This window comes from Limanda limanda, chromosome 1 (assembly GCF_963576545.1).
Source record: "Limanda limanda chromosome 1, fLimLim1.1, whole genome shotgun sequence".
In the NCBI taxonomy this organism is placed as follows: Eukaryota; Metazoa; Chordata; class Actinopteri; order Pleuronectiformes; family Pleuronectidae; genus Limanda; species Limanda limanda.
This window is the reverse complement of record NC_083636.1, coordinates 38,091,137-38,118,376: the sequence shown is the minus strand read 5'-3', so window position 1 is coordinate 38,118,376 and position 27,240 is coordinate 38,091,137. Positions and strand designations below refer to the sequence as shown.

At 41.5% G+C, this 27,240-nt stretch overlaps 1 protein-coding gene across 1 annotated transcript; it reads left to right on the top strand.

Moving 5' to 3' along the window:
- The first annotated feature begins 361 nt into the window (after nucleotides 1-361).
- LOC133002903 (putative cytochrome P450 120) lies at nucleotides 362-16,497 on the top strand. Its single transcript, XM_061072497.1, has 11 exons — nucleotides 362-754; nucleotides 1,804-1,881; nucleotides 2,128-2,212; nucleotides 2,454-2,489; nucleotides 2,612-2,751; nucleotides 2,931-3,054; nucleotides 3,319-3,463; nucleotides 3,726-3,836; nucleotides 6,203-6,330; nucleotides 11,957-12,044; nucleotides 15,197-16,497. Exons 1-11 carry the CDS (start codon nucleotides 565-567, stop codon nucleotides 15,356-15,358), a joined length of 1,287 nt encoding a protein of 428 aa, XP_060928480.1. The 5' UTR covers nucleotides 362-564; the 3' UTR covers nucleotides 15,359-16,497.
- Nucleotides 16,498-27,240: the final 10,743 nt, after the last annotated feature.

Below are 27,240 nucleotides of genomic sequence, written 5' to 3'. Positions count from 1 at the left end.
GCAGACTGTGTACTACTATGTTACAATATATTATAACACCATAAATATTGGGTGACCTCATTATCAATATCGTTCCACTCTCAATTTTTATTGTATTTTATACATATTGGTTGTATCACATCTGAAGAGAGCCACAGTTGTGCTCTTCCTCTTTTTATGATGATTTTCTGTATTTCTTTTATTTTTTGGTAGTTTTGTGAGTTGAATACAATAAACCAGATTAAAAACCTTTAATTAAAGAATAAAAACAAAACGTTTGTCGAGTACATGGTTGAAAGGTAACGATAAATTCCCGACAGGTGAGAACGCATCAGTGTCCAGTGAGCCCTTCAGGTAACCTCGGAGAAAACAGTGTCAACAATGAGAGCGGTGATCAGAGGTCGATTCCCCAGCAGCCGCTCGGATAAAACGGATCCCCAGTCGGGCCAGATGCGGGTTTAGTTCGGGTCTGGACCAGATGAAGGTTTAGTCCGGGTCAGGACCTGGCCTCGGTCTAAGTCAAGTTCACAGTCGCGGTTGCTCTCTAGTTCTGAGTCGAATTTGCGTCATCATCGGTTTCCTAGAATGTCCAAACTACCAGGAAACGCAGGTGTGTCGTTACTGGGCGACAAGTCCCTGGAGTTCTACCGGGACCCGGTGAGCTTCTACCGGCAGCGGGTGGACAAGCACCGGGGCCGGGTGTTCCAGGGCCGGCTGCTCAACAGACCCACCGTGTTCGTGTGCTCCGCGGCGGGGATGAGAGAGCTGCTGGGCGGTATGTGGCACAGGTGCATGTGGGTGTGTGTTACAAGTGTGTATGTGTGTGTTACAGGTGTCCCGGGTTGACCTAGTCCAGGTCACGTTAGCACGGATACGCAGAGACAGTTCGAGTTTCCTGGTCTCGTTCTGCTCTGAGGCTGAAGAACAAAAAGCAGGATCAGATCCATGTGTAGTGAACTTTACTCCGGCTCCAGGGGAACGAGTCATGGGAGAGACTCGTGATGACGAAGAGCCATAAGGAAACAAGGAGCTTTATTGAGTTTTAATGTAGAGTCGTTGTGACACTGTAATGTAATACACATAAGCTTTGTGAAATATTAGTCCTATTAATGCCAGGTAAACACATTAAGAGGCTACTGAAGAATTATAGGAAACAATTTAGTAGTAAAAAAGGGCTTTGAATAGGAAATTACATGAGTTCACACATGAAATAACTTTATATCATATAATCATGTAAAACCTTCACACCAGTCGATATAAATGTAAATATGCCAAACTGCTTAACGCATCATTAACTTTTCCTGGATACAAAAAAAGTCTGAATCAAGAAAAACATCCTCATTTAAATCAGGATCTTATTGAATTAAATATATTTGTATTCTTTATGACAATATATGTAAACTGGATATGTCAAGAAACACTAAAATCCAATAAAAAGATTTTTGCCCTGTTTATCTTTGGTAATTCAGCACTGGTTTGGAGTCGGCGGGTCACTTTTTTCTTCTTACTATTCATATTAAATAGAGGTAACACTAAAAGTCTATAATATAAAAGTGTGTCCTGTTTGTCTTGGTTACTAATATCTGATATGATTTGGAGTCAGTGTTTCACATTACAAGTATTTGTGTAAACACTCACTGTGGTCTACTTACATACAGTATACAGTTTGTGGTTTATAAGAACCTACTTTCTCCAAATTTTTCTCCTACATCTGTGATTGTTGTTATTTCGTTGAGCTTGATCTGAATAACTGACGCACACACCTGCAGATGGAAACATGTGTATGTGTGTCTATACGTAATCAAGTTATTTGGTTTATTTCAGAGAAATCCAACGTGTTCCTGAAGGATCCCACTGACTTGATGACCAGCATGTACGGTGACACCCTTGTCACCACTAATGGTAAAGACACACACACACACACACACACACACACACACACACACACACACACACACACACACACACACACACACACACACACACACACACGCACACGCACAGACATACACAGAAGAACATCTAATCTACCTCTAAAATGATATTACAGCATCAAGTCTCAACAAACAAGACTCCTGAAGATGTCACTTTGGACTTTGGGTCATTTTCATATCTTATAAAACAGAAACTTGCATCTGTGTGTTTCAGGTGAAGAGGCATGTCTTCTCCGTCTGTCCCTCACCAGCCTGTTCACAGGAAGCTGTTTGAAATCATCAAATGATTATATCAGCAGGTAGGAAAACAGGGTTTCTGCATTTAATCACATTATTTACAGCTTTTTCCAAAGATCAATAGCGTTCATGCGTAGTATGGGGATTTAATGCTGGACTAAGTCGTGGATGTTTCTCATGTTGTTGTTATAACGTCACAATAAAGTAAAATCTGCTGCCAGGACAATTGCTTTTATAAGTCTCCCTTGTATTTACTTAAAAATAAGACAATTGTGTGTTTTTCTTTTCTCTTTCTCATCACAGTGTATGTGTGCGCTGTCTGAAGGACCTCTCTCTCAGGTAACACTGAAAATCACTTGTTTACTAGTTAAGGATTATTTAATTCATGTCACTTATATTCAAAACTTAGTAGAGTAAAAGTAATCTGCATCTGATGCATGTGTGTATGTGTGTATGTGTAGTGGGCAGCCAGAGTGTGTGTACTCGGTCTTCAAGTGTCTGGGGACGGAGTTGGTTTTGGGCCTTTTTCTGAACGTAAGAGCGGAGGAGCAGCCGGAGCTGTTCCACGAAATCATGCAGCTCTGCACCCTGCACTGGCACGGTGAGAGACACAGATACAGCACCTTGGCATTGTGAGACACTTGCTCACTTTCTTTTGCAGACTCATTTAGTAAGACAGCCTTCTAGTTCTGCAATTCGGCATTGCATGATTTACCAGTTCCCTTTTTTATTGTGTGAGTGTTTCCTTTCTGTCATTGTTTGTTTCCTCTGCACCCACAGGTCTGATCTCTGCCCCGGTCAACATGAAGGTTCCTCTGTGGTCGTCGGGTTTCTCCACCGCTCTGGACGCCAGAGACAAACTAATGGACATCATCAAAGACAAACTGGAGAATGACAAACAGGGGTTAGATTCCTCCACCTGTAACTTACAACATTTCAAGTTTGCTAAACATATAGGAACCTAGAAATGGAGCAACTGACCTTCTTATTCAACTTGTTTGAATCCAAAATAGGCAGAACTTTGCTTATTTTTCTGTCTTCTGCAGTTGTTAGACAGATGGCTGCTAAATGAATACAGTGATGTTATCCTCTGAAAACACTGATGTCCCTTCATAGTTTCTATGCCTTTGTCATGCCTTAAATTCTCTCTCCCCCTGACCCTCTCTAGTTTTGTCGGCTCTCTCGGCTCTCTGCCTCTGCCCGACTCCTCAGCTGCCTCCCAGCATCTCCTGCTGTTCATCTCAGCTCTGATCCCCAAAGCTTTTGCGTCGCTGCTCACCTCCTTCACTCTGGCACTCAGCGGGAACGAACAGGTAAACAAACACAGGCCAAAGTACACAAAGTGTTGATACAGCTGAAATTATTGATCTTTAATACATAGAAATCTTGTGAACAGTAACACACAAACCGGACTTTTTAGCTCTTTTGATTGTAAGAATTGCAATTTAGATCAACCCCAAATACAAAGCCTGTGATGGACTATAATAACTACTTGCCCTAGCTCAATCATTGTCCAGAGCTTCTTGTTTTACTTTAAATTAACAATAAAAATCTTTTTTCTCTTCTGAATTTCAGGAGAACAAACGTCGGCGAGCGAGAGAAGAACCTGACTACCTGCACAACGTACTGCTGGAGGTGCAGAGACTCTGGCCTGCTTTCATCGGCGGACGCAGAATTGCTGATCTGGTCGGACATGAACACTTTCTATTGGTTTTCATAGATCACAGATCTTTTAAAATACTAAAATTCTAAATATTAGTACATCATGACGTGTGGGTGAGTTGAGGATTTATTAATACACCAGGATTTTACTTAGTTGTCCTGCTTGTTCTGCTCCTCTCCCCTAGATGGCGACAGACTACTTTAAGTCAAGTTACTAAAGGTGAAAGTCTCTTTCACTGTGAGGTTCTCCATTGTGAGTGTAGTACACTCTGAGACCAGCAGGGGGTGGACAGGATCCTTTCAATAATATTGGTACTGCTGTGCTAATACCAGTTTGATCTTATACAGTCATTTTGAGTCATTTCTCATGAAGCTTCTTTCAGCTTGTTAGAGTGGATGTCCTGAAACAACTTATTTTATTTAAGAGATATTTGCTTTTGCGAACCGTTGGCGACTTTGTACTAAAATTAAATGTAAAACCCTTTTGTTCCACACTAGGTTCTGCTGGCATAAGGGCCACAACACTATTGATCGATGTGTTTCCTGTTTGGCTGTGAGAGGAAGTGTGATATGTGTCATTTCACTGTTTGGTGTTATGGACTTTCCTATCCAGGATTCTTACAGATTAGTTTCTCTCTTATTTTGCCTTTTGTTGTCAGTGAGTCGTATTCCACTGTGTAGGTCTGACTATCATTAACTTCTAACTAACATTAACCAGTGCTGCTACATTTATTACTTATTTTTTTCTTTGTGTACTGTCAGTCATTGAAGTGGTTTCTGTTATTCTGTATTCTGGTTTGACATTAGCACCGTCCACCAGTAATCCTGTCTCCTCTCTGGCCGGCTGCATGTTTCGGAGGTTAATAGCGTTCGGAGCATCTCGGCCTCCTCCCCCGAGCCGGCTGTGTTATCATTGTGACCTCATCCACCAGGCTTATGCAACAGCCCAATCAGAGGCATTGATCCGTCTCCGGGATTGACTCGCTCCGCTCCGCCGGAAGGAAGGAAGGAAGGGAGGTAGAGAGGGAGGGAGCCGGAGGTTGGTGGTGGTGGTGGTGGTGGGAGGGGGGGGATAATGCGTGCTGGTGACGCTGTGAAGCCGAATCATTTGACACTTCTGGGAAACACACCAGTACATTTTGATTCCCTAAGGCGTTTGGATGGGACACGTGTTCATGACGTGCAAGGTCAAAGAACATGACCTGAACCTAAACAACCCTAAAGAATTACTACTAAGTACAAAAGAAAGAGATAAGTCCTGGATCGGGACTGATAAGAGTTAATAAGATGTTCCTGTGCAGGTAGGTGTTTACGAAAAGAGAAAGATTATTAGTATTCACAATCAGGTGGAAAAAGTATCAGCTCCATCAAGTGGAACAAAGATATGCAGCAGCTGCAGCAACCTGATTGTGTTGGGAGCAGGTCGGAGGCAGGATGAACGCACGTCTCTCCGGGAGAACTGAGAGAAAGGAGGAGGATTTGTGTAAGATTTTCCACTCCAGCAGAGAGAGTCCGGGAGAGAAAAGGAGAGCGAGGGTGGAGCAAAGAGAAACAGTGATCATGTTCTCTGGGAGTCCATTAGTGCAGCTACTAATGGATGTAGTGAAAAAAGGTGAATTAAAAGGGCAACAATTGGGTAAGTGGGCTTTTTGCCCCAAGGAAACTTGGTTAAAAGGGGAGTTCAAGGAAAACATGAGGGTTAAAAATGTCTCTCATTCATTTAGGTTCAAAAGGTTTTTTAAGCGTGTTCTTACAATGTTGGAGTTTCAGTGTATCCACTTCACCGTCAGTGCAAGTGGTGCAAAGCCTGTAGATACTTAAATCCACTTCTGTTTGTATCAGATGGTAAACTGCATTTCTATGATTTTTCCAGTTTGATAAATTAAAGTGTGTTTAATAATTCAAGCGTTGGAAATGTATGTAAGTGAATAATCACATGGAATCTTGTACTATTCTCCAACTGTGGGATGTTCATTAAACCTCACAGTGCAAACGGCATTGTCAATATTTGAAAGTGTAATAACGTGAGTTGATATAAAAGCTAATATTACAATTATTATATTAACATAGAAGACAGTGAATGTTACAGTAAATGGTGTAATTTAACTCATTAAAAAAGATTGTGTGGTTCTACTGTTAAAGAGTTTTATATGTTTGGGTTTGATATTCTCACCATATTCATATTCGATATTTATTTTACTTGCAACAAATACATGTTTTCCATTTACCTTAAGTATATGACATTCTGTTCTGTTTACTTTCATGCACTATAACTACACAAGGTTAGTATTGTGATGTCACCTTCTCTCTCTCTCTCTCTCTCTCTCTCTCTCTCTCTCTCTCTCTCTCTCTCTCTCTCTCTCTCTCTCTCTCTCTCTCGTTGTGTACAGGACTCCACCCTCGCAGGGTTTCACGTCCCAAAGGGCCACGGCGCAATCTACATCAGCCACGGCGTCCACCGTGACCCGGAGGTGTTCCAGCAGCCAGATGACTTCCTGCCAGAGAGGTGGAGCGGCAGGTAAAGACGCTAAATATTTAGTCTAGTTATTTATTGTTCTGCACATCGGACGTTGAGGACTTTAAAGTGAAGTTATTGAACTGGAGAAGTCTCATTCAGCTGTGGGTTAAACGGACATAACCCTGAGTTTCACTGAACGTTCCTACTCTTGATTTATAGTGGTCATTCATTATTTGTCATAAAACACACTGGAATATCTGGATCTGTTCGTCTTTCCTTGACATATTTTGGAAAATGTTGAAAATGTCCTCTGTTCCTTTATCTGCATCCACACCATTATTTAATGGATTAATCTCAGGCCCCATCCCTGCACCAAATTTGTCGGAAATTGGGTCATCCTGCTAATAACTAAATCAATAAATAGTAGAGGTAATAATCAATAACATTTTGGACACAGAATCTGTTTCTACCTGTGATCAGGGGCCTAACATGATAAGATTGCAATAACGTATGAGGCTCATTTCAAATCAGGAGACACACAGGTTTGATTTTGACATTTATTCTTTCTGTAAATAGCAGACCAGTAATCTACTCTGTCTGGGGTCTAGACTGCAGAAAGCTCTTTGGTTCAGTGTTGGGAAATCACGCTGTACATACATACGCCTACATCGTTACCCTGGCAACCAATGCAGATAGATTAACAGCGCCTGAGAGCTCAAATCTGATCTGATCGCTCTCGCACACACACACACAGGCATAAAGATCAACACATACATGGCATCTGAATACAACTGTAGATGCACAAAGAGACACAATCTCTGGCTCAACAACATCCTTCACACGCATCCTTCACCGTCTGTCTGATACCTGCCGCAGTGGAACGAAACCTGATCAGCCTCCCTCACTCCGTCAGTCGACTGTTTTCCTATTCACCCTCTTCCTCCATTCACCCATTTATTGTCATTCATGCTCTTTCATTCAGGCGACAGAGGCAGAGGGGGGGAAAAACTGTGAATGTATTTAATATGTAGGTAGCTGCTGCCATGGAAACCAGTCACCTGACACAGTCTTTACCAATTCTGTGTGTGTGTCTATGGGGGGGGGGGGGTTCCCCATGGGGAGGGATGGGATACAGAAAAATGAGTCAAAGAAGATCCCATCTTGTTAGTGGGTTTTTTCTTCAGCTCATGTGTATGGCTCTCAGAACAAAAATAGGAAAATCCCTTTTTTTTAATTTGGGGTTTCCCTTTTTACCCGTTAAATATAATTTCCATTATGTAACCCCTTTTAGTGGCACTTTGTTAATTTGCAAATTGAAACCAGTGGAGATAGATTCAATTATGAGTTAATAATATCTCTCTAACCGTTTCCTTTGAGGGATTACCCTCTCTTTCCTGACTTAAAATCAAACTGTTCTGTCTATTCTTTTAGTAACTTATTTAATTTAGAGCCATTTTTAGAGGTCAAGAAATTAGTTAATTATTGTATTTACCCTTTTTTTTCATCCTGCAGCAATAGTACACACTGGGATGATCTTATCGTAAGAAACAAGATTTTCTTTAGATGAAATGTTACAGCCTGAACACACAAGGAACATTGTGTTATCATTTAGTAGCAATAGAACAAAGAAAAAAAAACAAAAAGCTACATGTAATAATAAATATAACATATATATATATATATATATATTAAAAAATATTAATTCAGGACATTTTCTTTTGAAGGATCTACATTTACGGAGTAAAATACACGTTTTGAAATGGCTTTTTAAATTCATTGGTAAAGGAGGCAGAGCACTCAGCTGGAAAACATTTAATCTATGAATGAAAAGACAGGTAGAGTGTGAGAGTGTGTGTGTGTGAACATCGTGCTCTGCAGGATGGGCTGGGGTAAAAGAATGAGTCAGAGGAGAATCTCGAAATTGAGTCATAAAATTAAACAGATATATCAATAGGAAAGTGTGTGTTGTACATTCATAAAAGAGAGTTCTAAAAAGACGTTCTGAGCATTAAAGGATAAATCTGGTCATACTACATATTTGTCACCAAATCCTATTCAAGAGCGACAATGAACTGATGAAACCGTTTATTATTGTTTGTGTAGCCAAAGCCGAAGCTTATTCATCTAAGCCACAGAGTGAATCTCCATTTGTGTGGAGAATCGGGAGAGATGAGAAACGTTAGAGATGAGCCTTTATACTGCGAACCAGTCCTGCTGCCGTAAATACTCACTAGAGCTCAAAATCTGAAGCTAGAAATTGGATTGAATCACAAATCGATACAGAAAACTGCAGCTGCCTTAGGAACAAATGACCTCAAGTCTGTATATTGATACACAAGTTGAGAATATATGTGTTTGACCCTTAAGATTCAGTAGACGTTTATTTTGCTGCGAGTAATAACAGAGCCATCTATGCTCTTAAAGAAAAGCTGATGAATAAAATGCCCCAAAATATATTAAATTGTCTTCCAATATGAATTGTGTTATGTGCCGTGTTGTTAATCTGTTTCTGGTCTCTCCAGCCAGCCTGCTACCTTCATTATGAACATGGGGAAATGTCCCTTTAATGATAAGTGGCTTCAGAATGACTCTATTTACTGAAGTATATTTTCTTATGTTAAGTTAAGTCTTGAGTGGTATTAAAAAGCCCTCAAAATATAACTTGTTTATAGATTCTGCTTAAACCAGTGAGTTTCCATCAGGCTCTCTCTCTCTACCGCTCTCTCTGTGTGTGTGTGTGTTTGCTGAATCTCCTCTTCCATCCTTCCCTTTATCTTCCAGTCTGTTTCTCTTTCCTCCGACCTGCTTCTTCCTCAGCCTCTCCATCTGCCAGTGGAGACACTTTTTTCCTGTGAGCCTTGATAGTTGCCTGGCTCCTCTCCCTCACCACCTGGCTGTTTTAACCTAACGACTGCGGTCCTGTTACATAACAAGCCCACCTGCAATAACTACAGTTTAACCACATCGTCTGTTTGTGCACACACACCGTGCATGTGTGTTTTCTGTGTGCGATACTTGTGTATATTGTGTGTCCCAGCACATATTGCCAGCTTGTGTGTGTGTGTGAGAGTTTGTGTGTGTGTTTTTCCAGTTGGAAGCAAATAATGAAGATAGCAAGTTAACATCCTGTCGGCCAACCGCCACACAGGCCCTGGCTGTAGATAAATGAGTCCAACAGATAAAAGTCAGAGCTACTGCAGCAGGTTGTGTTGCTAGTTTTAGATCAATCTGAAAATTGTACTGACTGTTTGCTCAGCCTATGTTTTAATAATGTATTTACTGCAAAAAGAGCAGGATTTTTTCTTGGTAATATAAAGTTCTATTGTCAGATTATTGCTCTCAGGAAAAAAACTCAGGAGTAGTAACATTCTTATAATAACAGCATAACGCTCTTAAAGTGTTGAATGTGATGCTCAAAGCAATCAATGCTACAAGAGGGACTTTTTAGTTTTTATATCACATCTTTTAATTCATCCGCCATTGTTTTTGTTTAGTTTTATTTCAATTTTTCATGTCAACCAGCTAAATTTCAAAGTTATTTCTGTTAGTCTACTGGAGGAGCCTGGGATCGAACCACCAACCTTCCAATTAAAGGACAACCCGCTGTACCGCCGGAGCCACAGCTGCACCACAGTCATTAGTGTCTGTAGAGACCTAACTATCCAGGAAGACACCTCCTGTTTGAACAACTAATCTATTTAAAAGCACTCAAGCAGTTATTTTGTCGTCTCTCGCTCAAATAAAACCAGAAGTTCCATCATTCTGGATTTGAAACAACTTCTTGCTTCATTGCCTTCAGGTCAATTTGTTGCTTTTCTTAACTCCAGACATTTTCTCGTCTTTGCTCCATTTCTTCTTTTGTGACTGTTGAATGACGGTGATCTAAAGAGGCCTCGTGCTCGTCTTAAACCATTTATATGTTCGATGATTAAAACATTTGCAGCCTTTGGACGACCAGAAACGTGTCAGTATGGTATCATAGACTCTTTCAGACTCCTCTCTGTGAAACTTAATGGGTAATTACATTAAATACATTAATGTATTCAGAGTTTAATTAAACTTATACTACATAAGGGAGATTATACAGTTGTGATTCACTTCCTATCCGCTCAGCATATTTGATTTAACCGTATGCTGGACTGCTTCCTGAGTCTCTCTCTCTCTGTGTCACAGTATTACAAGACTGCATTATGCACTTCAAGTCTCACTGTTTCAGGATGAGACTAATAGTACATTAAACCATTAGACAGATGCTGCAGAGAACACTGATATTCTCCCTCTCTCTGTGTCTTTAACTCACACACACACACACACACACTGGACTATACACACCGCTAATGCTTCCTGTTTGCCTTTAATCAGAGCTCAGGTTTCAGGAAGACAGGATGCATTAGCGGTGGGAGGGGAGAGATGGTCTGTATCAGCAGGCTGTTGACAAACCTGAGCCGACTTGCATTTCCTCATCTTAAATATGTTTTGAGAAGAAAAGAAGCGTCATCCGCTCAAGAGTCCAGGTGATTTTTCCTCTTGATCCGCAAAAGAGAAAGAGGGAGGTCGGAGCTCAAACTGGTAACATGGGTATCACGTTTAAGCAGAATTCCACTCTTTTGCAACCTGGGCCCTATGTCTATAACTGTGTGTGTGTAAATGAGTGGTAATGGTAATGTTGCCAGACTCTTAGCAAAGACCCAGAATAACAATTTGAGACGTTTACTGGTGAAAAAAAGCACTTTTAGTGGAGATTTCATGGACTGTCACAGTTGCCTCGTAAGTAACATTCATTCATTCACCCAACCACATTTATAAACAAAGAGCTCAGGTTGAAAAATACCTGAATTCCCTTTTTAATTAAACCTGATGACTTTTTGACGTTGATGGAATAAACTTGATTTCACCCACAGAGACTTCCAGCCTTGAGGACATAAACTATGCAAGATGCATGATAATCATAAACGGCTTTGCTGATGCAAAAATAGAATTTAATACACTCAACATGTCTTAAGACCCTAAAGAAATGCAAAGTAGTAAACACTACTTTAAACTCAAATATAGTTTTACCGAACTACTTTAAAACATGACATGAGAGGAGAAATGTACCCCATCTTAGTGATTGACTGCATGATGTGAAAGTTTATATGAGCAAGTAAATCAGTGAAGAAATTACTAGACAAACAAACCCGATGTCGCACTGTGTTCCAGAAGAGGGACTTTGGTAAATTATTGAACAGCCACAGAAGAAGAGTTCTCTTGGTTCTGGTTAAGATTTTCTCTCGATGCCAGATCTGATCACATCTGCATTTATTCACATACATTGATGAACAAGGGTCACTGTTCACCAGCCACCCTTCACGTTCCGTCCTTGGTTGTGAGGCCGTGTTGAGTGACGTCCGTCCATTGTGTCATCGTCATCTGATCTTCATATGATGTCACCTCTGATGATCATTCTGTGGATAACAAACGCCTCCTTTGACCGTTTTGTTGAGATGCGCTGAACAGCAGCATGAAGGGCTCATTCTCCTGCTGAGCCAGCGACTATGAATGGAATCCAGTCCTGTTGAACAATGCTGGCTTGAGTGCTCCGATTTAAAGAAAGAAACGACAAGCACAAGTGTTTTTTCCTGATTTATTTGCACATATATGCATTTTTTAAAATACCATGTCGCTGTGTGTTTTATTGTCTGTGCAGGAATGCAGGTCAGGAGCATTTCCTGTGCTCCTTCGGCAGCGGGGCCAGGAACTGCATCGGATCCAAGCTTGCTGACGTCTTCCTCAAGGTGACTCTTCTCATAAGACTGACATTTAAGGGATAAGCATATATTTATTATAAATAACTAGATATAAAAAAGAAAACACAAGTACAGCCTTATATATGGAACTTTAATTGACACGTACACAGCATGTAAACATGCACCTCTTTTTTGCATTATTCAGTCAAATTAAAGTTTTCATATCAGCAAATCCCAATATTGATATGACTGAGAAACTTCTAAATTGGCTGATAAATGTAATAAGAAGTATTGATAACTAACAGACAGTTGTTCTTTGTTTATGATATTTTGAGTCTTAGTTTGGAGTTTTGAAGCTTAAATAGCTCAGTAAAATGAAATAAGAGAGAAAGAAAGAGCAGCGATGGAGAGGTGAACCATCCCCCAACCGTTCAGTAAATAGAACACTGCTCATGGGAATGATCAAATGCTTGGCCGCGTGTGAGTGTGTGTGTGTGTGTGAGTGTCTGTGTGTGAGAGTGTGTGTGTGTGTGTTTGAAAGAGATATCAGACGAAAAAGTCCAGGTACAGTTTGTCCTGTTTCAACCACCTGCTCTTCCCCACGGTGACATTCACCATAGCCACCATCGCATATCCCATGAGACACGTATACAAACACAAACACAAACAAAAACACACACACACACACACACATATATCCACATCCTATAGACGACACCGGAACAGGTGTGCTGCAGGTGTTGCAACAGGAAGGAGGGAGATTTATTTCCCATGCAGCGGTATTCTCTCTGGAAACACTTGTGTGTACTGTACAAGTGTTGACACTGGGGAGTCCAGGGCTATTTCCAATCTGAAAACAACCTCTGTGACCCAGTTTACCCAGTGGATCCTCACAGTTATAACAAGAAGTGTGGGGATGATATTCAGTAGTTGCAGATTAATTCATTGTAGTAGCTTGAAAGTTCAGTTTTATTTTGAGCTGACTCGGGCCTGATTGAATGGAGCTCAGGTGAAATGTTCCTGGTGGTTTAATGAACCGCTCGCTCCTCATTCTTCAGCCGCACAATCAAATCTCATTATTTAAAACGGAATTACTGATTCGAGATGGCTGCTGGTTTTGTATTGCTTTGGAAATGGCATGAATGGGATAATGTGGACACATTATTGTTCTCATGATTCAGCTCCCAAGTGGACAATGAGTCGTCATGTCCATTAACATACAAACACTTTTGCCATTGTATAGTGTCCACAGTGGGACAGCTATGAGCCACAGTTATAGCAATTCATGCCTAGGCTTTAGTCGATCGTGAAATAACCTGATGTTGAGAGAAAGATACAATAAAATAGGTTTATATCTACATAATTTGAATCTGTCTTATTCTAACAACCAGAAGCTGGTTTGTGAAGTAATGTAAATACCTTAGGGTTAAAACCGAAACACAGCTATAATGGTGTTTGCTATTTAAGCCAAAATCCACTTAATGTCGTATGTCAGCTGATGAGCTCTGTGGTTTGTGGCTTTCCAGAGCAACAGGAGATTAATACCAACACTGCAAGTGCACTGTAGTGAATGTATGAGCTCTTTCTGATAGTTAGAATTTAATTATAGTCAATAAAGTTGTGAAAGGTCAGGTTGGTCACTAAGGTTTGTACATAACCAAACTCGTTTATCTGGATCTGCTCTTTTATCTCCCCACAATATTTCATGGAAATCGGTCCAGTAGTTTCTGAGTAATCCTGCCGACGGTCAAACAGACCCAGATGAAAACAACCTCCCTGGTGGAGGTAATGAAATCAGGAGTGAACTGCAGCTTGTCTTTTGATGTCAGGAGTTCCTCAGTAAAAGTCGATCTCTGAAAACCGCAGCACACACGTTGACTGACCGCACACAGCCGCGTCACAACTTACAGGAAGTAAACACACGATCCATCACACTGGTGGGGTTTATTTTACACTGATGATTTACACGTTGAACCTCATCCCTCACTGTAACCTGCTCTGCTACGCCTAAAACACCAGACTGATTGGTTCTTTAAAGTGTGTCTGATTGGTTATCAGCAGGCCGACCACTCTCGCATGCAACCACACACACACACACACACACACACACACACACACATCCACACGCACACACACACACACACACACACACACACACACACACACACACACACACACACACACACACACACACACACACACACACACACACACACACACGCACACACACACACACACCCAAACATAGAAGGGTGTGACCAGAGTAAAAAGTAGACCGCAGGGCTCTAGGTCAGAGATGTGACTCATCGCCTCCTCGATTCATCCCTCCCCCCTCTCTCCTTCCTCCCTACCCCCATCCTAATCATCCTTCCTCCATCCTCCCTCCACGCTTCCTCCATCCTGCTCCTCCCCCTCCATCAGGCAAATCTTCATTCATAAAGTGGAGGGAGGTGGATGAGTCTAGTCAGATCAGTGATGAGTATCAGCCAATAAGAGATACTGGCTATGGTATTCCCAGCCATGCAGATCTGAGTGCAGCCATAGAATGATAATAGAGAATAAGATGAGAACTGGGGACGTGTTGATGCAAAATAAGAATTACAGACAGGAAGCTCTGCTGGATAGTGTTCCAGTGACTAAATTGAGAATTTATCATCTAATTTTAGATTGTTTTGGTGCAAAACTGTCACATATACATAGACGACATGACAGCTCCGAAAAAGTTGGGTGGCTGACTGCAGTACAGGTTCTGCCTCCTCCATGTTAATGGTTGGATATGGATCAAACTAAAAATGACACGTCAAATGACATTTTTCTCAAAGATATATATATATATATACGTCTATGATTGAACTTGATCAGCGACGTTAATGACTCAAATTTTTACCCAATGTTCAGTTTCAGCTTGGCTGCTGAAAGGTGCTGCGTTGCTTTGCCATTTCCAAATGTGAAAAAGCAAAATACAAGCAAAGTGTTATGGAGGCTGTAGCTTTGCAAGTTGGAGAGAGATTCAGCGTTGGCGGATGCTCTCGCTCTGCCAAGTGCCTTCTAGTCTCAACTGTTCGTTTTAGCTCTGCAGTAAAAAAAAAAAAGCAGTGCAGCCCACACTGCTCTTAAATCTGTAGCATCAATAAGTGAGTTCAGTAAAAACATGCAACATGAATCAGGGTTGTTGTTGTTTTGTGTGCCGCCCTGTGCAGGAAGCCTGTGTGTACCTGTTAACACACTACGACTGGTGTTTGGATCCTCCATCTCAGGACCTGGAGTACAAATGGCTGCCTGTGTCTCGCCCCGCCAACCCCCCCACCATGTCCTTCGCCCGACTGGATCAGACCAGATCTGACAAGAGTGACACCAGCTAAGGGATGCACAGCACATCCAGTGACGTTACCACTTGATAGATTCAAAAACAACAACAACATGTAGGCTCTGAAGAAATCTGAGAGGGAAGCCGTCAAACTGAGAGGCTTTCCCCCCCCGCTGCGTATAATACAGTAATCTTCCTGGGGGAAGCCGAGGAGTGTGTTGGTTTCACTCTGCCAGTTCCTCTGCAGCTGTCTGTGATGAATCTGCACCAGAAGCTCAATGACTCATTCTTCCTTTTGTTAAATATGACAACGCTAGACGGTATATTTTTTTCCTATTATCCCATATTTTACAGCATAAAAAAAGATCACGACACACAAATCTCTTCGGCTCATTAGATTTAACTGCAGCAACTTGTCTCATACATCAGGCTTTGCTTCAAGGTTGAGCAGATACTGTGTATATTCAAATTGTATTCCTTTTTTTTACCTGTTTTTAATTCAAATTGATAAATCTCCATAGCTGCAGTTTTAATAACGTAGAAATCGTTTTTTTGCCACACTGTAGAGTCAGTGTTTCAACTAAATAAATCAACACACACACACACACACACAAAAAAAAACACACACAGAGGTAAGCCCTCAGATTCCATCACTGACGGCAAACCTGCCTACCCCCCCTCCTCCTAGCAACCACCACTGCTTAGCAACAGTTCGTCATACCGACAGTGACTTGTCCTCCCTTAGTATGCAAGTCTGTCTCTCGCTCTCACTCTCACTCAACACACACACACACTAACCAGGTTAGTTTTGAATGCGTTCAGTCGGCAGTGATACACACGCCATCTGAATCTCATGTAAACGAGGCCAGGAGGCTTCTCAGAGCACGTCCCTGCATTTTAAATAATTTTGGAGACTTGGAATGATGTTTAGCACTTGAATCGTGGACCACTGCAGCCTTACTATCTGCCTGCAACACTAATACCAGTTTAATGTCTTAATTTATTCATGTGAAAGTGTAGCAATAACAATTATTATTGTTTATGTTTGTATCTGTTTCATGGAAATGCTGTAAGCGTTAAAGCGTTTGTAACATCATGTGATGTTTTTGAGACAGAAATCTCGACTTCCGTGCTGCATTGTTGTTTTATAAGCCTGTGTTTAAAGTAAAGAATTGTTCATATATGAGCAAAATGTTTTCGTTTCAGCTTCATCTCTTTGTCTCTTCAGATTTAAAGTTGAATCGCTCTGTGGTTTTGAATGACACAGATTCATAATCTCAAGGTGTCTGCCTGCTTTTCACTTAGCGTTTTAGTGCAAGAGTTCCCTCGATGTAAAACAATGACATGTCCTCTTACTTTCAATAAGACAAATCATAGATTGTTGAAAGTTCACCCTGATATATGAATGAAATTAATATTCTACAGTAAAAAACAGATATAATAATATATTCAAATTAAATAAAATATCAAGCAAAAAACAAAGAGTCGTTCTATGTGGTGTTTGCATGTTTTCTCTGTGTGGGTTTTCTCTGGTCACCCCGGCCTCCTCCCACAGTCCTCACACATACCGAATGACGTTAGCTAAATCGTAGACTGTAAATTGTCCGTAGGTGTGAGTGTGAATGATTGTTTGTCTCTGTACGTTGGGCCGTGGAAACACTGGCGCCACATGCAGCCAATGTGAATAAGCCCTGGTGTGTAACATGTATAAAATGTGAGCTATGCTGTTAATGCTGTCTGCAGCCTGTATAATCAGCTGTAGGTCTGTGTCTCAGAGACGTCTTTGTCCTGCTCAACAAACCCACTGTTCTCTCCGCTGCTGTGGCCGAGGGGGTAGAGCGGTCGTCCTCTGACCACAAGGTTAGTCCGATCCCAGTCTTCCCAATCTGCAGGCACACGTGTCCTTGGGCGAGATAGTGAACCTCAAATTGCCCCTCATAGAAAAAAAGTGCTGCCCATAGATGCACTTTATGTATGTGTGTGTAAATGGCTAAAAAATGTACTGTAAAGACTGAAGATCTATAGAAATACAGACTATTAAAATACCGACCATTTCTCACTCTCTCTCTCGCTCACACACACTCACACACACACACACACACACACTCTGATACACACTGAACTCTGCTGCAGGCTTCCATATTTCTCTGTTACATTCACATACTCTCAGAGACATAAATCACGTAGAACTTGGCAGAAAATGGGGTTCTTGAGCCGAGTGCTATGACTCACTGCTCTCCCCACACTTGTCCATTAGCTGAAGCTGCTACTCGCAACAGCTTTAGACAGGCGAGAACAACTTGCTCCGAATCGTCCTCGTGCCCAAGAACAAACAACTCTCCTTTCATTTGTTTCATTGTTTTGTCTCATTTTCACTTGTAGCAATTTTATAATCGTCATTTTTTTTCAGTTTCACTCCTCCGATCAAGTTTAAATCGATGAGAGGAAGCTAGCTGGATAAATATTTAAAGAACCATCTTCATGGTTTCTATGTTTTAGCTCAATATCTAAAAGTCATACATATTTTAATTAGAGTTCATTCTGTAGCGTGATAATGGTTCAGGTTTTTTTTTGTCCGTCCTTTCAGATTAGAATTTCCGGTTGTATGATTGAAAACGCTGAGAATTTAAACATTTCATGGTATTGATAATGAGGTTATTTTTATGTAAATTTATGTCAAGGTCATATAATCATTAGTACTGATGTTTACTGTGGATAGTACAGGTACTCGCGAGAAGACAAGTTGGAAGTTGCTTCCACATGTGTCCATAAAGCAAAAGAAAACCATTATCTGTGAAGACAGGCATCAATACTCTGAAACTTCAACTGGCATGATAGGTTAACGGTTGGAAACATGCAGAATATGCAGGAACTACTGGATTTCTGTTTGTGCACACGTTGCACATAAAACACTGATCTGATTTACACACGTCATCTGCTGCAGGAATCCAACCAGTGACCCGTGACGTCACCTGACAGACAGATCAGCATATCGCGCTGCACGTGTGTTGCATTCCACTCTAAACCAAAACAATGCCCCAGTGAATTTGCTCTGGAGAATGTCTATTTATTCATTTATACATTTTCTCCCCTGCTTGTCCGAGCAGCCGGCTAAGCAGGGTGTTTCCTGGCGTCCCTCTTCCAGCTCCACAGAGGGATCCTGTGGCGTACCCAGGGCAGATGGGAAATATAATCCCTCCAGTGAGGGATTATACTTGGTCTTCCCCGTGGATCCCTGTCCATGAAGCCTCCTAAGTGAAGGTGCCTGGCATTTTAATAATTTTCAACAATATGAGGAGCAGAGGTGGTTTTTAAACATCTGTGAAAGGCTCCTATTGGCAGATTCCATCAGCAAACCCATAAATCGGTCAACTGTAGAAGAAAGGGAAACACTCACTCCATGTCATCATGTCAGTGGCCCTCTGACACACACGTGTCTAACAGGAGGCAGGACAATGCATCCAGATGGCAGAACAAAGCCTGGGGCCAGTTTTAATGAGTAGAGCTAATTACCACATGACTGTCCTGTCCGTCCACTCCCAGTGGACTGTTGTCCTTTAACAGGTTATACAACAGGAAGTAAAGGACAACCCCCGACACACACAGATGCTCGTCACTGTAAACACCAGTGGGAAGGTAAGCACATCTGTATTTAGAGCTCACCTTTCAAAAGCAGAAATGTGATTTGAAAGGTGCAAATAAAATCACACAATGATAAGCATGTTGATAAATACTTCAATTAAGAATGAGCTAAACTTGTGAAAAGAATAAAAAATAAGAGAAACAAAGGCCTTTGAGGAAAGTGAAACCTTCAGATGGAATTCAAAACACTCTCACCTCCATGTTAGCAGATGGGACAGATGGGACATGTGATAAACTAAAAACCTATATATCCGATAAGTTTGGTTTTAAATGGTTATTTCATGTTATAAAATTAGATTAAAAGTCATGATTGACATTTGAGACTGAGAACCAAATTACTTCAAAAAGGAAAGATGGTAGAGCAGACAGAATATTGTTTAAATCCATTCCTTACTTCTCTGCTTTTCTAGTGAGAGGCCTATTCTAACTCTTAGCGTGATTCACTGTTCCTCTTCGCTGCGGTCGGATAATTCCTGTTTCCTTCATATCAGCTGTTTTCAAGTCCACAACAGTCGGACCATTCTGCAGTTGAATTCCTGCAGCGATCCCCAGACCTCACAAAACCACAGAGACACACATCCACTCAGATAAACACACAATCCGACAACGCAGCAGCACGCGCTCGTGTTGCTTACTACAGTGTTTGTCTGTGCTCAGACAGGCAGGAAGGAAGGAGCCATTAGTCACCGAGGTGCCATCACGCACGGTTTAATTGTCTCATTCATCTTCCCTCTTGCTGCCGCTCAGGTTCACCGGGGGAACCCTCGGCAGCAGAGCACGCCGTCAAACAGAAGTACGCGAAGCAGAAAATGGGCCTGAATCTCCTGATGTAACTGTCTCAGACAGAAGTTGGAGAAGTGGTCAGTTCTAGTTGTCGGCTCGGTCGCTCAGCTCCACAGAATGTTTAATGAACCTCCTGGGACTTGTCCAGGAAGTTGACGGATGTGCGGACGCGGCTCCGAATCTGTAGTCGTTTCCTCGGTTGTCAGCACTGATGGAATCAGTGAGGGAAAGTGCTCATGAGAGAATCTGACTGGAATTTTAAATGAAACAAGGATAAAAACACAGAAGAGTACAACTTACATTCGTTTCTGAAACAAGAAGGGTCGAAGATTTTCTTTCTACTTCTTTAAGCCATTAATTTGTTAGTGTTTATTTGGTTTAGTGATACATAAGTTGACTAAGAGTCTCCAGCCATGCTGCTCTGTGAGTCACACAGCGGGGGGGGCCACCCTGAAGGACACGTCAGTTTACTGTTACTTACTTTTACCGCAGAAAAAAACTCTTCCTGGCATAAAGTACGAGGGAATATATGGATCAGTATTCCTTTAAATCCTGAAGTGAAATTATGCTTTTTACGCGGTTTTCCCAGGGGATATTTAATCCCCTAATGGCTCTTCTGTTTTATTTCTGTAATCCTTTTTTGAATGTATGAATTATCTCGCATTTTCATAGCTGAGCTGTTTGTAATGTTGCTGATCAGCATCTTTTTACAGGAAGAAAACATGGATATGTGGGTGTTTAGCCTCCAGCGTGAAAAAAACCTGATATCACACCATTCTCTCTTTCCTTCTGAAAAAGCTGTAAATATAAAGTGATAACTGTAATATAAATATTCTTGATTCAGAAAACATTACTTCAAGCACTCATTTAATAAACAAACCGACAGAATACTTATTTTATTCCTCTTCAAAGCTTGATCGTCACCAAGCTTCTGACACCAGAATAACTCATCAGCTCATTATGCACAGACTATTTCCGGAGCATCTGTCATCAATGTGTGAGTCTCAATATAACTTTAACATTAAAAATCAAATGTCATTCAAGTGATGTTTCAATTGTACGGGGAATCAGATGAGAGGCTGTGAGAACAGTTGAGTAAACGCCTCCCTCCCTCGATGACATACTCTCACTCTGACTTGCAAACACTCTCAGCCACTCGTCCTCCTCTTCTGTCTCTCGCACCGTGTCCCTGCCCTCCATCTCTTCTCCTGCGGGCGGCCATTCGTTTCAAACATCACGGAACAACACTTGAACTGTTTTTAGCCGCTCGGCCAGTGGCTCCATCTCCGGTGACGTCCACTTGGAGAGAAGAAGAGGTGGAAGGGGGAGGATGGATGGATGGAGGGAATGAGGAGGGGAGAGGAGGTCAGAGGAGAGGAGGAGGGAAGTTAAATGAAAAGTTCAGCCACAGTCAGAATCTAAAGGATGACATTTAACTGTGTTTTGGACTGAACCCACTAAGCAATAAATGTGAACTGCTAATTTCTTTTAGCTTTAACTGTTGCATATGAGACTAGAATGTTATTTTTCATCAAGATCCATGAATTGCTCTTTGGGAAAAGTTTTTAAATTTGTCACACAATTTTAAATAAAGTGGCTAAAAATAGGCGAACATTCAGGAACCTTTTCCCACTTTCTTCAACATTGCGAAGGACATTTTTTAACATGTTGGTTAATTTCTTAGAGAATAATTCAAGGACCTGATGGACAGATATTTATGTGTTTGCAATTTGGTGCACATTCAAAATAAAAATCTGGATGTAGGGAGACAGTTGGGCTTTAATAATTTGAATATTTGGAAATGGTTTCTCCGCTTCAACACATACAAAACAAATATCATAAACTTGCTTCTGCAGCCACACATCGAGCTGCTGAACCAGGTCACCATGCAGACCCGCTGCATTCTTCCCCCTGAACCGGTGCCGTTTGCTCGGTGTCACAAAGCTCAGTGAACAGTATGTTTATACTCGGCTGTTATGAAGGCCGGCTTTCCAACACACTGAGATATAAACACAACAATAGCGGGTCTGTTTCCTTTACAGCTTTAGCCGTGCTCACATAGTTTGAATCAGGAGGTCAGGCCACTTCTCCGATAGTCCCGCTGCCACTCCTGACCGTTATATACACAGTGATCCGCTCATTCATGGGAACTGATTGGTTCAGGTAACTTCGATTCCAGTTGGTATAGTTTTTAACACAAGGAACTCAGATGCAGAGTTTTTGGTTTAAGTCTTGCATCACTTTCACAGTGTGCTGCAATGTCTGCAATCAAAACGTTTTCTTTGATTCAAGCTGTTGATTTTTGGGCAATGAACTCAAAATCTTTAGTTTAGTTTTGTTTATTTATTTATTTATAAGTTTACTGCTATATTAAAACAGGGTGAAATTTCCTAAGTGACGGTTGAGATCGACGGGCGATCGCGGCTCCAGACCTCGATCGCCACTGCCCAGGCTCTGGTTCCAAATACACAAAATGGCGGAGCTCATATCTGGGATAATTTGATTTACATATCCGGATAGTGGGAGGAAGAGGAGACATATGGTCCATCTATACGTTCAGTCTATGCTCTCACCCAATGATTAACTGGGATTGTCCACAGCTCCTCTGTGACCTTCACAGAGGAGCTGTGTACGCAGATATTGGATGGAATGATGGATGGATGGATGGATATTTTACAATTGATGAAGATATATATAAAAACTTTCCACTTTTGCTTTTTCAATCATGGATAATGATAATGATAGGACTGAGGCTGATTGCTGTAGGAATCTGTTCGGCAGTGAATCATCACAACGGTTATAGAGTGTTGACTCACTTCAATGCTTCATCCTTGAATCCTCCACGCTGTGGTTTTTTTTTTCCCTCAGAACTTCTCCCAGTGGGAGTGTAGGAGGGGAATGTTTGTCTTTGCACAATTAGAGAAGATAACAGCAGTTAGAACATCGGGAGTAACGGCAAAACTCTCCCAGTCCCGACACTTCGACATGAGAGAAAGGACTGAAATCACATCTCAAGAAAGCGAAGAATGGATTCTGTGCCTGGCTGATGGGCTGAGTAGGAGTTGGACAGTCAGTTCCAGCACTCTCTCTCTCTCTCTCTCTCTCTCTCTATCTCTCTCTCTCTCTCTCTCTCTCTCTCTCTCCCCAGTGTCTTATCCGCCTCCTCCTGGGTTTAGATTGCTTCAGGATCTGAAGACGTAAAAAAGCTATTAAAAGACTGCCCACTATAGTGTCTTCCTGAATGTGATAAACAAAGTGTACTTGAAGTGCAGAGCAGGATGGGTAATATAACAACCGATACACATGACCCAATACATCATCTAATGGTTCCTGGAAACCATTAAAGTGCAATGTTGAGATGAATGTCTGACAGACTGAGGGCGTTATTCATGGGAACTAATTTAAAGAAGGAGGCATTTCCCCCCCAGCGAGCACGAGGCCATCCCCTATTAGTGGGAAATATTTGTTACGGGTAAAAAATAAAGTCGCTCAAACGATCCGTGGAGAATTTCGTCTGGTTTCAAAAATTACATAACATCCTGTATGTAACAGCTCGACTCTCCTGTAAATATTGTCCAAAAGTCGCTCTCTTACCGAGGGCGGGTTATTTATAGATGGTGTGTTCAAGCAAAGGGCATTGCTTGCAGCATAAACAGATAATGGGTATCCATGGCAAAGTCAATGTGGATAATGCAGTGCACTTTAAAAGGTCCAGTGAATGTGACTCAACCCTCACTTCTGGAACAGAATGATATTTCGTGGTCGGGAGTTATTATGGCAGAGAAGAGGACGTTGGAGCTGTTGGATTAAACGGAACGAGAACGTGATTCTAACTCGATGTGTCAGCAAAGAGCAGTTTGACCTTTATTTACTGAGCAGGGCCGCCGACACTGGGGGAACACTGGGTCAGGGTCGGGCCCCAAAAATAACCTTTAAATAAAGAGTAATGCTGGAATAATTTGCCAAAACACACATAGATTATTGCAGGAATCCTTATAAAGTATTTGCAAGACACATAAAAGCTTTTTATTTTTATTTTCCTTGACATAGAGGTCAAAAACAATTATCCTTCCCTCACGATAATGTAAATAATGGTTTGGTTTGTCACGTTACTGTGAGATCATCAAACATGTAAAGTATGCTAAGTCCAAATAATTTAATTTATCTGAATAACATGTCTAACAGATAGATTAGAACATTGATACCACACTCACACAGAACCTGTCTGATAGATATGAAGCTATAACCACAACACAGCTAGCTTAGCTTAGCATGTGTTGTCAATCTTCTCTCTAGGAAAGAAAGCATAAGATGTCTGTCTGTTCCTCCCCATCACTGTATGTCTATGCTAAAACTGTATAATTTGGCTATTTAATATATATATGTATTAAAAATATGTTGCTTTATCACTGCGGTGAGAAGAAATCCACACTGGCCCAGTCCTCGTTTCAGGCTCCTCGATGAGAATTAGAGGAAAGTTTTTAACTCGTCTTCTGAAGCAGGAGGCGAGATTGTGTTGTGTAACTTTAGCCATGTTGGCTGTCAGGCAATTGAGCAATTGACTCATGGCTACACACTCTCTCATGCACACACACACTCGCTCGGAGAGAGGAAATTCAATCACTTAAATGTGACCATGTCACATTAACAAGGACACTCCACTTCCTGTTGTTTCACCCCCACTCATCTCCTGCCCCCCCGTCAGTACCCCAGTCACTGCCCTTCATGTTGTTTTCTGGGAAAATAGACTGAGCTGCTGTCGTCCTGCAGCACGAGTTCAGTCTGGTTTCTCTTTTGCACTCGCCCGCTGTGAAAGAACTGTCGTGCAGATCGCTGTGCGTGCACATGGTTTGTCTACACCTGTCATCACCAGTCATATGTGCCCGCTCGTTGCCGTAGTAACCACAGTTCCTGGCTCTGTCACAGATTCTCAAACAAAAAAACATGACAGATGGATGACGTCAACGTGAATCTCAAGTCGGAGGCACCTCTGCCACACTGGAGTGACTGTTTGTGTGTGTGTGTGTGTGTGTGTGTGTGTGTGTGTGTCTGCGTGTGTGTGTCTGTGTCAGCAACAGTCAAATATACCGTTTTTGCATCCAGATTCAAGGCTTCAGTGTCAAGATGACTAACAAACCGCCTGTGTGTGTTTGTGTACAGATGGAGAGGGTTTCGGTCTGTTTCCTGTCTGTAATCCCTCTGTCTGTTCTGCTTTTACCACACACACACAGACAAAAACACACATTGTGCTTTATTCCTGTCTGCATTTGACCTCTCTTGATATAGTCATTCATTCAAAAACACTGAAAGGAGCTGAACCACTAATGAAAATCAATAAATAAAATAAAAACTATGTTGTATTTTTCTGAATTGATTGTAACACTGTCAGATCTACTACTAAATCTTGTTAAAAATTACATTTACTATGACTGTTACTGTCAATATGTTTACACTTATAAAAATAGCCCATTTCCTACATGGTTTTTAAAGTGTTTTCCTGCATTTGACACAGAACTGATTTCCTCCCAGTCACAGCAAAGGCAGCTGGTCAACAAAAGTTAGCAGAGAAATCAATTCCTTCCAGTGGATTGAGTCAATCTGTGAATATTTATCACAGTAATGTTCAACTTTGCATTCACAGTGATGCTGTTGACCAATATTACTTGAACCTGTCTCAACGGTTCTGACCTTTGGGTCTAAAATGAATTTAGGATGTTGCACCACCCACTTAAAACAAGACAGGAGTTTTGCAGACACTCCGGAGGCAGAGGTCAGTGGCACAAATGTATTTTAAATGGATCTCGAGCTTGTTTTTGTCTTGTTTACGACTAGGTTGCCTAGCAACAAAATGCCACTAGAGGCTAATTTCACGTCAGATATGCAGAAAAGGACAGAGGCTTCTTTCCGCACTCTGTAATCATGTAATCCATATTAGTGGAAGTTCTCTGAAAGTTTCTGAAAGACGTACGAAATTGCCAAAGTGGAGCAGTACCATAGGGAATCAGGAGGAGGCAGTGTGGCCAAGAGTTCAAGCGAGACGCCCACATGACATCGTTACATCGTTTAAAACAGACGATTCTCCTTTTAGACGTAAATTAGTCTTAACGGCCCAGAAAATAGATGGAAAATCAGATGGCTGTTGTGACTGACTAGTGCTAGCATGTCCATGAGCTGGCTAAGGTTATAAATAGGCTATTATGTTGTAGTTTGAACACTAAAACGATCTCTATCCAGATGAGAGATATAGCTTCATATCCGATGTCTGTCCATACTAATAAATGGAAAAAACGCACATCACAGGCCGTTAAGGACAAGTTAGCGATTAGTTTGACCACAGCTGTAACTAGTCCTGCGAGGTGCTCTTCATAATCAATCTTCCAGAACCATATCTTAACAGACATGCAGACGAAATCTGCTGTGCCAGTGTCTGTTGTGTCTGAATGTTAACAGTAAACTATCTAAACTGCTGCTCAGCACTGTTTCATATCATCATATCATCCAAATATGATGAGTGTTTACTTTCACCTTTCTCTGTGCCACCGCTCTGCCCCCAGCACCGGCATGTGGACGTTACCCAGAACTCCAAATATATATATATATATATATTTTAAAAACAAGTATTCTGGACTCGTGCCCGGGCTATGAGGCAGTATTTATGACAGGAAGGTACTTTTAGCTTCCTCCAGGCAATGATCATGAATTCTCTCTTGTTCTCATTAAGTCAAACAATATTTGTATTAGCTGTGTAATTTGAAAAGTTTGAACGTTGTAGACTTAACAGAAGTGTCTGGACGCACCCATGTCCCCGGGGTTACGGATGAAATATGAATAGCTTTGCATATGATCCCTCTGGTTCATCCTGTGCTGCTTTGACTATACAAATCACACAGTGAGATTTGAATGACGAAAAAGTGTGTTTTCTTTGAGTGTTCGACAGAAAGATAGAACAAGTTTACTTCAGGTTTTGGGTTAGTGTTTACAATGTAGAAGCGATTTTCCATAACAAGCAAAGACCTCCTTTATGTGATGCTCATTTTGTCAGTTTTTTGTGCTCATTGGAAACTGTTATCATGTGTTTGGGCTTTTTCTCTTTGGTTTCTGTGGAGAGGTGATAGATGCCTTAAGGCCAATTTATGCTTGAGCGTATTTTGTAAAACGGACAGATAAGACCGCCCTATCCGTCGTGAAACGCCCTCTCCGAGCGCTTCGGAGAGCTTTTCGTACACCTCTGATTTTTCTAACTGTCCGTGTTGTGTCGGAGAGCCCACTGACCGCTCTTGGCTGTGATTGGTCCGCGAACGACATCATTTCCGTATGACGTAATTTCCGTACGACGTCATTTCTGTTCGACGTCATTTCCGGACCTGTAACTTCCTGATTCACAATAAACACATACACAACTACGATTCTACGATTAATGTGACGTGTGTGTTGAGCCAGCGGAGTTGTCCGGCTGACGGTGGCTCGTTCGAGCACTGACGACATGTGTGCACGGTCACATACGGTTAGAAC

Bases quoted from the DNA above. Each gene is read 5' to 3' on its own strand.
- LOC133002903 (XM_061072497.1), top strand. From the start codon at position 565: ATGTCCAAACTACCAGGAAACGCAGGTGTGTCGTTACTGGGCGACAAG. The intron at 2,490-2,611 runs GTAACACTGAAA...GTGTATGTGTAG, and splicing joins CTGAAGGACCTCTCTCTCAG to TGGGCAGCCAGAGTGTGTGT. The intron at 3,464-3,725 runs GTAAACAAACAC...TCTGAATTTCAG, and splicing joins CACTCAGCGGGAACGAACAG to GAGAACAAACGTCGGCGAGC.